Here is a 17135-nt window from a genome sequence, read left to right as displayed (position 1 = left end):
TACTGGTAAAACTTTTTTCCTATAGGGTCGTCTTATATTCAGGCTTTTTCTTTTTTTCATAAGTTAATATTCAGATTTTGGGGGGTCGTCTTATAATCAGGGTCGCCGGGAACACTGCGGAAGTGCGCCATCTAGTGGTGGTACCAGCCAACGCACCTGAAATCAATTATGGGCGCCACGCGCTCTACGGCGCGGCTGATGACGTGAGTGTTTCCTGTTCTATTTAAACCTCATTTGTTTGCCTTATCTTTGCCCGTTCTAAGCGTTATTTAGCGTTGGGTGTGCTATATTCTCGTTCGACTTGATCTCTGCCTTGTGTACCGACCTCTTGCCTGTTTATACGACCACGATTCTTCTCTGCCTGCCTACGAACCCGGACCTGTTTACCGTTTTTGCACCTGATCTACCTGCCCTGACCTCGGATTGTTTTTGACCTTGCTGCTTGCTGTTGCCCTCGACCTCGGACTGTGTTCTGGACTTTCTTTCGCTGTGCTTACCTGCATTGTTGGATCCCTCGTCTACCTGACCGTAACAGGGGGCCACTCTCCCACAGCTTCCTGATGGCCACTCGGGGGCCCCCCCTACAGACGGCCACTCGGGGCCCCCTTCAATCGGCCACTCTGGGGCCTCCTTCCACAGCTTCCGGACTGCCACTCAGGGGCCTCTCTCCAAATGGCCACTCAGGGGGCCCCCCTCCCACAGCTTCCAGACTGCCACTCGTGGGGCCCCTCCAGACGGCCACATGGGGGCCCCCCTCCAGATGGCCACTCGGGGGCCCCCCTCCAAACTGCCACTCGGGGCCCCTCTCTAAACGGCCACTCGGGGGTCCCCTCCTACAGCTTCCAGACTTCCCCTCAGGGGCCCCCTCCCACAGCTTCCTGATGGCCGCTCGGGGGGCCCCCTGCAAACGGCCACTCAGGGGCCCACTCCCACAGCTTCCAGACTGCCACTCAGGGCCCCCCTCCCACAGCTTCCAGACTGCCACTCAGGGCCCCCCTCCCACAGCTTCCGGACTTCCACTCAGGGTCCCCCCCTCCCACAGCTTCCTGGCCTCATAATGTGTATTTATATATATATATATATATATATATATATATATATATATATATATATATATATATATATATATATATATATATATATATATATATATAAATAAAATTAATTTCATTTATATGTGATTTAGATCAGAGTAGTAGTATTGTTCGACCACTCCATAATGGATGACAAATTACACTGAAATACTATATACAGTGCTGCAGAGTATGTTGCTTTTCAATAAAGGTTAATATATTCTGTTAAAGTTTTATATAATTCTGGCATATTTATTATATTTGTATTCTTGTGAAAATATGTTGTCGTTCCATGTCAGTAATGTCACAGAGCTGGCTAGTACGACCGACTACCTCCGCTGACTTGTGCTCCCTTAGCCTTGGACAACACTCCCTTCCCAGATTCCCCAGTCACTAGCAGTGTAGAGTATATAAAAATGAAGAACACTTTATTTTTTACACACATGGCTAGATATAGACAGCAAAGTGAAGATTAACATAAAGAATCAGGTATTGGATTACAACGGCTACAGAACCGCCCCCTTAATCTGGTTAATTTGGACTCCCAGGGGCAATAGGGTCATTAAAGTGATTAACAATACAATGGGGTCCCCCCTCCACTAAAAAAAATGGTTTGGCCGGGGTACCAGCCAGGACACTGGAACTCAGGTACACCTCCTGTTCCTTCCAAGACAGAGAAAATAGTGGGCTGTTCTCAGTCAGAGAGAGAGGCCGTTTCCTCCACCCTGCATTTATCTCACAGTGCAGCGTAAAACCTGGGGCACCTGTGTTAATAGGACCAGCAGGTAACGCATTAGTCACTGGGATAAACTGCTCTTTCTAATCTCCTGCATACATAGATGCCGTCTTTCACCCTGTCACAATATATATACACCTGTGTATGTATATATGTGTGTATATAGAAAGCGTATAGAAATATATATTTATTGGTAACAGCAAGCTGTAGATATAATAAAGATCATTTAAAGAAGAGACCTTTATGTACTTTATTGGATCCACATGAAAGAAACCCCCTTGTTTGTGTAATAATATAACACATTAATGGGGGTGACATTTATAATTATGATTAAAGAAAACACAATTCCATCAGACTTCCATTTTAAGCTATAGGTGATGATATCACAAAGTGGTGAAGATTCTGCCTGTGCCTAGTGGTGATGTCACAATGACATGTGAAGCCATGATGTCACAATGGGGCACAGACTTTATAAACACAATATTCTGAGAGTAAGACAGACACATGGATACTCACAGGTAAGTCACATCACCCTGAACTTAAGGCTGGGGAGTCAATGAAGGTTTAAGGTCATAGAGCAAGAGAAAAATGTGCCGGCTCCTCTCACCTTTTATTTGTACATACCTCCCCTTTCTTTGTATTTTCTTTTGACTGCTGAATCTCACTTCCAAGGCAGCTGCTTTTTGGGCAAGAAATTCAAATTTTGATATTTGTGAGCCTCTATATTTATAGAACTGCCGGTAGATCAGCCGTGCCCCTGTGTAACATTATTGTCTATGGAGAACCAAAACCCTGAATTCATTGATTGTATCTTTGTTTATAGAGTTGCCCGTGTATCACACGACGTACAAAGCGTCAGTGACGATTTTACTCACCTTGGTGAAGTAGAAGCCAAAGACAACATTATGTCAGAGATGACAAACAGAGACGTGGAGGGAAATATCCCAGCGTTCTTACAGGAAGTAGCTGAAGCTCCTGAACAGCTAAAGCCAATACTTGTGAGGTTCCGTCCAACCCCAACCCCGTTCTTGGATCCCGAGGCGAGGAAATATCTGAAAAGGCAGGAGAAGCTGATTCACTCGAGTCTGCCGCTTCTGGTCCAGAACTCTTTAACCCCTTAAGGACCGGGCTCATTTTTTCTTTTTGTACCCTGTGGGACCGAGGCTGTTTTAATACTTTTGTGGTGCTTGTGTTCAGCTGTAATTTTCTCCTCACCCATTTAGTATACCCACATAAGTTATATATTGTTTTTTTTCAGGACAAGATGGGCTTTCTTCAGATACCATTATTTTGATCATATCATCTTATTTACTATAAAATAAAAATAAAAAAAACATGGTGAAAAATTGACAAAAAAACACATTTTATGACTTTTATTTGAAAAATCTTTTACTCACCTAAAAAAGCAAGTAAAAAAACTAGCTAAATAGATTCTACTACTTGTCCTGAGTTTAGAAATACCCAATGTTTTTATGTTTTTTTTTGCTGTTTTTTGTAAGTTATAGGACAATAAGTACAAGCAGCGTTTTATGATTTCCAAACCTTTTTTAACAAATCTGGTCAGTCTGCCTCCATCTCCTCTTTGGAACATCTTTGAAGTCGGTTAACTCTGCCAAACCATATATTAACTTATTTAACCCTGCCAAACCATATATTTTTGAAAACTAGACACCCCAGGGTATTTTAAATGCTGTTATTTGAACCCTTTCCATGCAACAGTTATACAACCACACTTTGTCAAACTTTGTAATAGTAATTTTTTTTATTTTTTCACACAAATTGTACTTTAGTTATAGATATACAGGTTCTGGTATATGTCAGTGTCAAACAACACCCCAATGTGCGCTTTTTTTCTCCATTTTGGTCAGTCTGTACCTATGCCCTATCTTTGAGCTCGGCCATTCCAATTTACCCCATCAGCCTTTTTTTTTTTTTATATTAGACACCCCTTGGGTATTTGAAGTGCTTTTATTTTAACAGTTTGTTGAGATTTTTGAGAAATTTTAGCACTTGCTCAAAATAATAAACTTTATTTTTTTATTTTATTTTTTTTAATACTTTTTTTATATTTTTTTTTTTACACATTTTGCTGGTACTTGATCCATCCAGAGGTAAGTGTTTGGTGTTTTTTTTAACTTTAGGAGGTGATCGTTGATCGCCTCCTAAACACTTTTAAAACGGGCGTCCGCCGCCATACAATGTATGGCGGATGTTGACGCCCCGGGGAGGGGCCAGACATGGCCCCCAATGCCGATCTCGGCGTTACTGAATGCCTCGACATCGAGGCATTACAGCAACGCCGTTTAAGCGAAGAAAGTGATCGTTGATCACTTTCTAAGCTTATTTAATTTTTTGACGGTTCAGGACCGTCAAAGGTCGTTAAGTGACCGTTTTTCCGTGACGGTCCTGAACCGGCAAAGGTCGTTAAGGGGTTAAAGGCAACTGTACTGCTCGTTGAAATGCCTTCCCCTCCAGCAACTTGTTCCATCATCAGAGAACCACTCAACCCCAACAATGAACGCCTACGGGAGAGACTGGAGACCCTCTGCCAACGAAAACTTTCCCAGCAGAGCGGGAAGGAATTTAGGCATATATCATCCAGAGGTAAACCTGTTATATCTCAGCAGCCTACCCCTCTGGAGGAACATCTTCAAAATCTCCCTACAGAAGGCTCAACGAGCTCAGACAGCAGTGAATCTTCAAGCAAGTCTTCACAGGCAGAACTACTGACAACTTCCCCGTCTTCTCAAACCGGTGACTCGTCACCCACCCTGACATCCAGACTCCTGCTTGGTCTGAAGAACACCATGATGATGATGTACAGCTGCTGCTGCACTTTTGGATCATCAAACAGTACTGATCGTTCAGAGGAAGATGGATCTTGAGAACAGACAGATGAAAAATATCTACCCTGTGCATGTTTCATTTTGGTTGTTGTATTCTGCTGAGAGGCTGTTCCAGTCATCCACTCAGTAATCCAGAACCATCCAAAGCACAGAAAGTATGGCAGTTTTTCTGGATTTTCTGCCACTATTTACACTGCTATGTATATCTGTTAATAAACTGTAAATAGCATTTAATATTCTGTTATGTGTGTTTGTAGTGCAGCGATAGCTTCACAGAACTGCCACCCCACCCAATAGCTGTCCCTTTTCCTGCCCTGCTCCAGGCACTCGCCCTCTGTCTCTTCAGACATCCCAGACACTTCAGGTCCTTATCTTATCCGAGGTCCTGACTCAAATATACAGAAAATAATTAGTCGCCACCCGCCTCATCACTCCAAGTGTCCCTTTGTCCCCTCCTTCACTGCGCCACATCTTTCTTTTCTTTTCACATGTAGTTCACGTATAGATCATATAAACAACACGTGGAAACACAGCATTGCAGGCATAGATAAAATGAATAAGACATACAAACCCTATTTGAAGGCAGGGGCGTACCAAGAGTATTTGGCACCTGGGGCAGATCCTGCATCTGAGACTGGGGTAGAAACTCAGAAAATCTGCCCATTAACCCTGAGACTGGGGAAACTGTCCTGGGTTAAAACCATTTAAGCCAGTACTGTAAGACTGGGATAAAAACCCAAAGAAACTGCCCATTTATCCTTAAACTATTAGACTGGGGTAAAAACCGTGGGAATCCGTGCATTCACCCCATATTCTTATAAAGTAAAAACCTGCAGAATCTAACAATTCACCCGAGACTCAGAGACTGGGTTAAAAAACCCTGATAATCCACTCAATTTAACTCAAGACTCTGAGACCTCAGCATACCAAGACAGTTTATACAATGCTATGCTGGGAACAGTTTGGGGAAGGCCCTTTTCTGTTCCAGCCTGACTGTGCCCCAGCGCACAAAGCAAGGTCCATGTAGACATGGTTGGTTGAGTTTGGTGTGGAAGACCTTGACCGGCCCAAACAGAGCCAGGTCCTCAATCCCATTGAGCATTTTTGGAGCTTGGAGATTGCAAGACAGACCTTCCTGTCCGAGGTCAGCGCCTGACCTCACAAATACTCTACTGGATGAATGGGCAAAAACTCCCACAGAAACTCCCCAAAATGTTAGAGTGGAAGCTGTTATGGCTGCAAAAGGGGGGGGGGGGTTTCTTTAGTTGCATCAAAATTTGGTTAAGTTGGAAGACTTTGAGCAAATACAGTATGTTCCACTTGGCTGCAATTATAAGCTCTCCCTAAAATCCCTGCCACTCTGTTTCCCCCCCGAGATGTGCCCGCCTCCTGTAGATTTACCAGCGCAGACTCCCGGAGTCCCGGGTGCCTTGCGGGGCCGGCAGGGGACATCTATTCTACGCAGAACGGTATACTGTTCTGCACTGGTAAGGAGGATTGTTAAAGCTTACCGCGCAGGCGTTCACCGGCGAGAGTAAACAACCTCCGCTGCCGGCATGTCTGCACGATGTGCTTTAACAATCTCCCTTGCCGTGGGAATTCCAAGCAAGGGAGATTGTTAAAGCACACCGAGCAGACGTGCCGGCAGCGGGGGTTTACGCGCATCGCCGCTCCCGGTGAACGTCTGCGCGATGCACTTAGACAACCTCCCGTGCCGGCACTCCCCCCCGTGGAAAGTGCCGGCAGGGGAGGCTGTCTGAGCGTATCGAAGAGTAGGATGCAGGTCCCCTGCACCGCTGCGGGGGATCTGTATCCTAACCCTGCCAGACCTCGAGCTCCCTAATGTTGGGCTAGTTAGAGGGAGGTCGTGATCTCCCCAACCAGCCCTGATCATCGGGCGCCCGCTGATCAGGGCTAGTTGGGGAGATCACGATCTTGCACCTACCTCGGCGCGGCCCTGAAGACCGGCCCATGGGAGGCGGCTTCTCTGCTCGCCCCTCCCCTAGAGATTCGTGATTCTCCAGTCCGGCTCCGTAAGTTTCAGTACTCAGCGTATAAGACGATCCCCGACTTTTGATTAGATTTTCACGGGTTAAAAAGTCGTCTTATACGCCGGAAAATACGGTAATAAAAACTATGATTGAGAAAAATGAGTGTCTTGTTTTTATTTCCTTTATTTTGCCAACCGGCCCTCAGTTATCCACATCTGCCCCCCTAAATATGCCTTATACCCCCCTTATATGCTACTCTGCCTCCCGATATCCCTTATACACCCCTATAAATCTCTGCCTCCCCAATATACCACTCTGCCTCCCTGATATGCATTTTAACCCCTATATGCCACTCTGCCTCCAGAAATCCTTTAAACCCCCCATATGTCACACTATAACCCCCCCCCCCCCGACGACTTACCAGTGCATCCTTAGACTTGTCCTTCGTACTTCAGATTTCCTGGTGTCTAGTAGGGGCAGCCAGTGGGCGTATGCACTGTGCATAGATAACCCCTGCTGCTACTCTCTGGTACTTCCACCCTGGCTTCTACTACTGAGCACCGGAAGGTCATGTGACGCCCGTGCTCTGTCATAGAAGCCATGCACAGACATCCACGGGCTGCCAGAAAGGAGGATCTAGGTCCCCTGCAGCGCTGCGGGGAATCTGGATCTCAGTCTTGTAGTCAGACCTCTATTTGAGGTCTGATTAGAAGACGACCTTGAATATAAGACAAGGGTTTTTTTTCACAGCATTTGCTCTGAAACAACCTTGTCTTATAATCGAGCAAATACGGTAATATTGACAAGTGCATTGTTATGCATTCGGGGGGAAATAAATGTGCACATTTTACATTAATAGGTATGTGTTCAATGACAGGATGCTGCTGCAACAGCCAGCAAGATATTGGCATAGTTTATAAAGAGAGACAGCCACGAATTGGAAATCACCTTAATGTATGGGTTTTACCTGGATTAATAACACCACCCCGGGTACCACTCACGCAGGGGGTGATACCACGGCACACACCTGCTTCTGTGTCCCTGTCTCCTTTTCCGCAGGTCCTCTTCTATTTCATCCGTCTTCTTCAGTGTCCTCTTTCTTCGCCTGCTTCTTCATGAACCAGTCCTCAGAGAACTTCTGTAAAAGAACAGAGCCTCCGATAAAGGAGACAGGGACACGGAAGTGGTCGGCAGCAAAGGTAGGGAGACATCGAGAGAGCATCAGAACGGAGCCGTAGCTAGCTCCTTTTGCGCCTGAGGCAGGAACAGAAGACTGAACGGAAAAATAAAGATAATAATATTAGAACAGATTTATAAAGATAAGAAACTTAGCATGATCTACTTATATGTGACAAATTGCAATCATCACCACTTGCATACAAAATGAAGTAAGGTAAATAAGGTATTGGAAAAAATACAAATTTACACAAAAATGATCTTAGTATTAATCGGTATTTATTAAGATTGTATACAATCTTTAAGTTGAAGAATTAAAGTGATTTTCATGGTAATTCATACCCCAGAGATGTAACCATGTTGAATACTAAAAAGAATGATAACTTTCATTCACATTATAATTGAGTAACGAGTGTTCACAGAGGGTTATCCCTTTTATGAGAAGCTACACTATATGGACACAAGTACCGGGACACCTGACCATTATACAGACAGGGACTCTAATGACGTTGCATTCTAAATACATAGACGTTAATAAGTAGCCGATCCTCCCATTTGCAGTTATAACAGCTTCCACTCTTCCGAGAAGGTTTTAAACAGGAGTTTGGAGAGTCCAAGTTTTGGGAGCCAGTCATTCTGGATTAGAAAGCGGCCTTTCCAAACTGTTCCCGCAAAGTTGGAAGCATAGCATTGTCCAAAATGTCCTGGTATGTCCCCTTCAGCTCACAAATTCTCTACTGGATGACAATTCCTACAGAAACTCACAAAAACAAAAAAAGAAAGCAGATGAACCCCAAGGGACACGGCCACTGAGACTTCTATGATACATTGAAGGAACCATCTAACCATCGTCAAACATGCGGTCACACACACCCATGCACACAGGAACATATCCAAACACTTAAAAAACATACACACACATGCACATACTAACACACACCCAATAATATACCCAAAACATTCCCGCACTAATATACCCAGACACATGCCCACCATAACACCCCTGTCACACCTAGCCACTACACCTATCCCAACTCACTCCTATCACACCTAGCCACTACACATCCCAACTCACTCCTATCACACATCATAACTCACTCCTATCACACCAAGCCACCACACATCCCAACTCACCCCTGTCACACCTAGCCACTACACATCCCAACTCACTCCTATCACACACAGGCATTAAGTATCAGGCCCATCATACCGAGCTATTAAACATTACACATCACTTCCAGGCAGCTTCTTTCCTCCTCCTCCTTCTTCTTACCTTGAGCAGAGCTAGAAACTCCAGAAGATGCAAAACGGGACGAGCGGTAGCAGGCCAGGAACGGAAAGGAAGGGGCGTGTCAAGACAGAGACACTCGGGGGAGTGGCTGGAAGAATGAGAGAGTTGGTTGATGGCAAGATAGTCCCCTCCCCCCCTGTCTCTCTATTGGTGCCGGCTGCTGCAGGGAAGCTCCGCGATTTTGAGTAAGCTTGTTGACAGCTTGTTCCCCGTCACAAAAGCAGTGACGCAACATGAGCAGGGCCAGTTCCGCGGCCACAGATACACACTAACATATCCAAGGAAACATGTTCACTCACTAACATACACACTAACATATCCAAGGAAACATGTTCACTCACTAACATACCCAGACACAAACATACACACTAACATATCCAAGGAAACATGTTCACTCACTAACATACCCAGACACAAACATACACACTAACATAGCCAAGGAAACATGTTCACTCACTAACATACACACTAACATATCCAAGGAAACATGTTCACTCACTAACATACCCAGACACAAACATACACACTAACATAGCCAAGGAAACATGTTCACTCACTAACATACACACTAACATATCCAAGGAAACATGTTCACTCACTAACATACCCAGACACAAACACTAACATACACAGATACACACTAACATATCCAAGGAAACATGTTCACTCACTAACATACCCAGACACAAACATACACACTAACATATCCAAGGAAACATGTTCACTCACTAACATACCCAGACACAAACATACACACTAACATAGCCAAGGAAACATGTTCACTCACTAACATACACACTAACATATCCAAGGAAACATGTTCACTCACTAACATACCCAGACACAAACATACACACTAACATATCCAAGGAAACATGTTCACTCACTAACATACACACTAACATATCCAAGGAAACATGTTCACTCACTAACATACCCAGACACAAACATACACACTAACATAGCCAAGGAAACATGTTCACTCATTAACATACCCAAACACTAACATACACACTAACATAGCCAAGGAAACATGTTCACTCACTAACATACCCAAACACTAACATACACACTAACATATCCAAGGAAACATGTTCACTCACTAACATACCCAGACACAAACATACACACTAACATATCCAAGGAAACATGTTCACTCACTAACATACCCAAACACTAACATACAGAGATACACACTAACGTATCCAAGGAAACATGTTCACTCACTAACATACTCAAACACTAACATACACAGATACACACTAACGTATCCAAGGAAACATGTTCACTCACTAACATACCCAAACACTAACATACAGAGATACACACTAACGTATCCAAGGAAACATGTTCACTCACTAACATACCCAAACACTAACATGCACAGATACACATGTTCATTAAAATACCAGCATACAATAACATACTCAGACACACACAGATACATACATAGTGCATACCCAAAGACACACTGACATATCCACACACTTATACTAATATATCCAACACACCCAGACAAACATGCTAACATAGCCACTCTGACACTTACATAGCCACCCAGACATTACATAGCCACTCTGACACTTACATAGCCACCCAGACAGACACTTACGTAGCCACTCTGACACTTACATAGCCACCCAGACACTTACATAGCCACCCAGACACTTACATAGCCACTCTGACACTTACATAGCCACCCAGACACTTACATAGCCACTCTGACACTTACATAGCCACCCAGACATTACATAGCCACTCTGACACTGACAGACACTTACAGAACCAGATACGCACTAATCTACGCCAACCACTTTGGGACGGCGTAGTGCCGCCCGGGGGTCCCGTGGACAGGCCGGTCTTGCTTCTGGATCACCGCCTGTTACATATAGAATAAAGATCTTCCCAACCGGCTCTGCTTACTCGGGAGTAGGCGGACTCGCCCGGCGCGGAGGAGGCGCCCCCCAGGCTGAGGGCGCACTAGACCAGAGCCTACCTTGCCTGTAAGTAGCGCCGGCCCTGTGTCCGGCTTACTTTTTAGGTATACATCCTAGACGCCATAAAGTCAAAAAGAATAATTATGGAGGAAGTAAGCATGTCTTTAACTGTGTGAGAATTTTTTTATATTAAGATGAGCTGATGCACCGAAATGAAAATTCTGGACTGAACCCGAAACATCAGGAGTCACTTGGCCGAAATATTACACTCTGCGACCAACGCGCAGGTAAGCAGCCCAGCCCCTGCGGATGATTATTTTCTGCCTTTTTTTTGTATTTCAGCATTTTGCCGATAATGCCCTTTTTGGGCGATATATTTCAGCCACCGATATATCGGTGCATCCCTAGAGTGAATGGTGCTGTCACCCAATTATGTAACACTATGCTATTGTACTTCATCTGACCTATACATGGCCATTTTTCCAGTGTTCTGTCGTAGAAAACATTTAATAATTTTACATTAGAATTGGATAATAAACATAATGTTGAAGCTCCCAGGAGAGCTGCTGCTTAATGGGATGGTTACCAGAAATTCTCTGATCGCCGCAACTGACCACTTATAATATGGAGAACACAGCATCCACATACCAATTATATATATATATATATATATATATATATATATATATTTATTTATGCACATTATACACACACACACATATATATATATCTATATATAATTTCCGAGAGTCAGGTAGCTTGTTTGATGCATAATTATGTTTAAGCAGAGCAGTAGTGTTGCCCAAAATCTCCGTTATGGAGTCCTTCCATGTTGATATCCTATTTTCTATCTAAATGGCGTTGTCTTGAAACATGTTATTTTAAGGTGTGTAAAAGTATAGCTCACTTATGTGCACTCATATTATAGGCCAATTAAACAATTTTGTTCATAATTTGAGCCAGTGATACTTTGTATCAAAGGGTGGAGGGTCCTATATTTCTCCCTTGCGCCTAAATGCAACCATACCAAACAAACCATTATAGATATGGCCACACACTCCCTAAAAATAAACGTAATAATGAATTGGCCGATGCTTTATTCAAACTATTATTCATCTCAACTGAAAACAAGCAGTATAACTCAACAAAGTGTCAGCCATCAGGAAATTCCTATAGATGTATGTTTCAAGCCTTCATTTTCTAAAGTCTCGAACTCTCTTATAAACTGCCTGGAGGCCCCATCTTCTCATATTATTTGAGCAGAATCTAAATTATCTCTGTCCACAATAGATAAAGAATATAGTTTGGCTCGAATACCAGTGTTATGCAATATTTTCAGATGGTGAGAACAGTGAATGATGTCATAGACACTGCTGATGACATTGTGATGTCACAATAGAAGCTTGCCTTCTATAAATTCTCCCTGCACACTCGGCTCCCTCTCAGATGCACACTCTGCTCCCTCTCAGATGCACTCTCTGCTCCCTCTCAGATGCACTCTCTGCTCCCTCTCAGATGCACTCTCTGCTCCCTCTCAGATGCACATGGATATAGGATGAAGATTATAAACAAATACAGGTCTGACGTTTTATTTTCTTCATGGGAACTTTCTATTTTAAAGGGATAACAGCAATGGAAACTATAAGCCACACAAGTGTTGGCTGAGGTTGGACTTCCAGTGTAGGAGCAGGATTGGGCTTAACACGCGGCTGGAGGATAGAATGTCTGTAAATCTTGATGCACATTCTCACTTAATGGTTAAAGTTTATTATATCTTATTGGTGATTTAAAGGGTTTTTATTAAGGGGGGTTTTATTGGACTGTTATATACACTTTTTCTTTTGCACAAATAGATGGCAATTACCGTATTTGCGGGAGTCCGGTAGCTTGCTTCATGCATGGATATGCGGCCATATAAATATATTCTGGTAAGAAGAGCAGTAGTGTTGCTCAAAATCTCTGTCCACAATAGATAAAGAATATAGTTTGGTTCAAATACCAGTGTTATGCAATATTTTCAGATGGTGAGAACAGTGAATGAAGTCATAGACACTACTGATGACATTGTGATGTCACAATAGAAGCTTGCCTTCTCCCTGCACACTCTGCTCCCTCAGATGCACACTCCGCTCCCTACGATGCACAATCCGCTCCCTCAGATGCACATGGATATAGGATGAAGAATTGGTGACTTCAAACAAATACAGGTCTGACGTTTTATTTTCTTCATGGGAACTTTCTGTTTTAAAGGGATAACAGCAATGAAGACTGTCAGCTACATAAGTGTTGACTCAGGTTGGACTCCATATGTAGGGGCAGGATTGGGCTTATCTCTCTAATGTCTATAATTCCTGATGCACATTCTCACTTGATGGTAAAAGTTTATTATCCGGTGGTGATGGAGTATGTTGCCCCGAGGCGACGATGGTGCCTGGCGCCCTCCGGTCCAGGGTCAACATCTGGTGGTGGAGGAGTATGTTATCTGTGAGGCGACTGTCGAGTCTCTTGGCGCCGGTCGGACCAGGGTCAACATCAGTTGGTGATGGAGTATGTCGCGCCCGAGGCGACGGTGGTGTCTGTTGGCGCCCTCTGGTCCAGGGTCAACATCAGGTGGTGGTGGAGTATATTACCCCTCAGTCCACGGTGGTGTCTGTTGACACCCTCCGGAACAGGGTCAACATCAGGTGGGGGTGGAGTATGTTGTCTGTTGCTGCTTTCAGGCCCAGGGTCAACATCAGGTGAGGGTGCAGTATTTGCCCCTGAGGCGACGGTGGTGTCTGTTGATGCCCTCCGGCCCAGGGTCAACTTCAGGTGGTGGTGGCGTATGTTGTCTCTGAGGCGACGGCGGTGTCTCTTGGCGCCCTTCATCCCAGGGCCAACATCAGGTGGTGGTTGTGGAGTATGTTGTCCCTGGGGCGACGGTGGTGTCTGTCCCCAACATCAGGTGGTGGTGGAGTATTTTGCCCGTGAGGCGACGGTGGTGTCTGTTGACACCCTCCGGAACAGGGTCAACATCAGGTGGGGGTGGAGTATGTTGTCTGTTGCCGCTCTCAGGCCCATGGTCAACATCAGGTGAGGGTGGAGTATGTTGTCCCGGGGGCGACGGTGGTGTCTGCTGACACCCTCCGGCACAGGGTCAACATCCGGTGGGGGTGGAGTATTTGCCCCTGAGGCGACAGTGGTGTCTGTTGATGCGCTCTGGCCCAGGGTCAACTTCAGGTGGTGGTGGAGTATGTTGTCTCTGAGGCGACGATGGTGTCTCTTGGCGCCCTTCATCCCAGGGCCAACATCAGGTGGTGGTGGAGTATGTTGTCCCTGGGGCGACGGTGGTGTCTGTCCCCAACATCAGGTGGTGGTAGAGTAGTTTGCCTGTGAGTTGACGGTGGTGTCTGTTGACACCCTCTGGAACAGGGTCAACATCCGGTGGGGGTGGAGTATTTTGCCCGTGAGGCGACGGTGGTGTCTGTTGACACCCTCTGGAACAGGGTCAACATCGGGGTGGTGGAGTATGTTGTCCTTGTGGCGACGGTGGTATCTGTTGCCGCCCTCCGGCCCAGGTTCAACTTTAGGTGGTGGCCGAGTATATTGCGCCCTAGGCGACGGTGGTGTCTGTTGATGCCTTCTGGCCCAGTGTCAACTTCAGGTGGTGGTGGAGTATGTTGTCTCTGAGGCGACGGTGGTGTCTCTTGACGCCCTTCATCCCAGGGCCAACATCAGGTGGTGGTGGAGTATGTTGTCCCTGGGGTGACGGTGGTGTCTGTCCCCAACTTCAGGTGGTGGTGGAGTATTTTGCCCGTGAGGCGACGGTGGTGTCTGTTGACACCCTCCGGAACAGGGTCAACATCAGGTGGGGTTGGAGTATGTTGTCTGTTGCCGTTCTCAGGCCCATGGTCAACATCAGGTGAGGGTGGAGTATGTTGTCCCTGGGGCGACGGTGGTGTCTGCTGACACCCTCCGGCACAGGATCAACATCCGGTGGGGGTGGAGTATTTGCCCCTGAGGCGACAGTGGTGTCTGTTGATGCCCTCTGGCCCAGGGTCAACTTCAGGTGGTGGTGGAGTATGTTGTCTCTGAGGCGACGGTGGTGTCTCTTGGTGCCCTTCATCTCAGGGCCAACATCAGGTGGTGGTGGAGTATGTTGTCCCTGGGGCGTCGGTGGTGTCTGTCCCCAACATCAGGTGGTGGTGGAGTAGTTTGCCCGTGAGTTGATGGTGGTGTCTGTTGACACCCTCTGGAACAGGGTCAACATCCGGTGGGGGTGGAGTATTTTGCCCGTGAGGCGACGGTGGTGTCTGTTGACACCCTCTGGAACAGGGTCAACATCGGGGTGGTGGAGTATGTTGTCCTTGTGGCGACGGTGGTATCTGTTGCCGCCCTCCGGCCCAGGTTCAACTTTAGGTGGTGGCCGAGTATATTGCGCCCTAGGCGACGGTGGTGTCTGTTGATGCCCTCTGGCCCAGTGTCAACTTCAGGTGGTGGTGGAGTATGTTGTCTCTGAGGCGACGGTGGTGTCTCTTGACGCCCTTCATCCCAGGGCCAACATCAGGTGGTGGTGGAGTATGTTGTCCCTGGGGTGACGGTGGTGTCTGTCCCCAACTTCAGGTGGTGGTGGAGTATTTTGCCCGTGAGGCGACGGTGGTGTCTGTTGACACCCTCCGGAACAGGGTCAACATCAGGTGGGGGTGGAGTATGTTGTCTGTTGGCGCTCTCAGGCCCAGGGTCAACATCAGGTGAGGGTGGAGTATGTTGTCCCTGGGGCGACGGTGGTGTCTGCTGACACCCTCCGGCTCAGGATCAACATCCGGTGGGGGTGGAGTATTTGCCCCTGTGGCGACGGTGGTGTTTGTTGACACCCTCCTGCCCAGGGCCAACATCAGGTGGGGGTGGATTATTTGCCCCTGTGGCGACGGTGGTGTCTGTTGGCGCTCTCCAGCCCAGGGTGAACATCAGGTGGAGGTGGAGTATGTTGTCCCTGGGGCGACGGTGGTGTCTGCTGACACCCTCTGGCACAGGGTCAACATCCGGTAAGGGTGCAGTATTTGCCCCTGAGGCGACAGTGGTGTCTGTTGATACCATCTGGCCCAGGGTTAACATCAGGTGGTGGTGGAGTATGATGTCTCTGTGGCAACGGTGGTGTCACTTGGCGCCCTTCATCCCTGGGCCAACATCAGGTGGTGGTGGAGTATGTTGTCCCTGGGGCGACGGTGGTGTCTGCTGACACCCTCCGGCACAGGGTCAACATCTGGTAAGGGTGCAGTATTTGCCCCTGAGGCGACGGTGGTGTCTGTCCCCAACATCAGGTGGTGGTGGAGTATTTTGCCCGTGAGGCGACGGTGGTGTCTGTTGACACCCTCTGAACAGGGTCAACATCAGGTGGGGGTGGAGTATGTTGTCTGTTGGCGCTCTCAGGCCCAGGGTCAACATCAGGTGAGGGTGGAGTATGTTGTCCCTGGGGCGACGGTGGTGTCTGCTGACACCCTCCGGCACAGGATCAACATCACGTGGGGGTGGAGTATGTTGTCTGTTGCTGCTCTCAGGCCCAGGGTCAACATCAGGTGAGAGTGGAGTATGTTGTCCCTGGGGCGACGGTGGTGTTTGCTGACACCCTCCGGCACAGGGTCAACATCCGGTGGGGGTGGAGTATTTGCCCCTGAGGCGACGGTGGTGTCTGTTGATGCCCTCTGGCCCAGGGTCAACTTCAGGTGGTGGTGGAGTATGTTGTCTCTGAGGCGACGGTGGTGTCTCTTGGCGCCCTTCATCCCAGGGCCAACATCAGGTGGTGGTGGAGTATGTTGTACCTGGGGCGACGGTGGTGTTTGCTGACACCCTCCGGCACAGGGTCAACATCCGGTGGGGGTGGAGTATTTGCCCCTGAGGCGACGGTGGTGTCTGTTGACACCCTCCGGCACAGGGTCAACATCCGGTGGGGGTGGAGTATTTTGCCCGTGAGGCCACGGTGGTGTCTGTTGACACCCTCTGGAACAGGGTCAACATCGGGGTGGTGGAGTATGTTGTCCTTGAGGCGACGGTGGTATCTGTTGCCGCCCTCCGGCCTAGGTTCAACTTTAGGTGGTGGCCGAGTATA

The 17135-nt window shown here is 47.0% G+C and overlaps 1 protein-coding gene across 1 annotated transcript in view; it reads right to left on the bottom strand.

Moving 5' to 3' along the window:
* Window positions 1-7718: 7718 nt before the first annotated feature.
* The window catches only part of LOC149279589 (enoyl-CoA hydratase, mitochondrial-like), a 34391-nt gene continuing 24974 nt past the window's right edge, over window positions 7719-17135 (bottom strand). Inside the window, exon 6 of the mRNA XM_089500917.1 lies at window positions 7719-7784. Coding sequence (XP_089357043.1) covers window positions 7719-7784 — 66 coding nt within the window. The remainder of the gene's footprint in view (window positions 7785-17135) is intronic.

This window comes from Sceloporus occidentalis, unplaced genomic scaffold (assembly GCF_023333645.1).
Source record: "Sceloporus occidentalis isolate IW3139 unplaced genomic scaffold, rSceOcc1.0.p SCAF_161, whole genome shotgun sequence".
NCBI classification, from domain to species: Eukaryota; Metazoa; Chordata; class Lepidosauria; order Squamata; family Phrynosomatidae; genus Sceloporus; species Sceloporus occidentalis.
The sequence above is the reverse complement of the archived record's forward strand: the minus strand, read 5'-3'. Positions and strand labels throughout refer to the sequence as shown.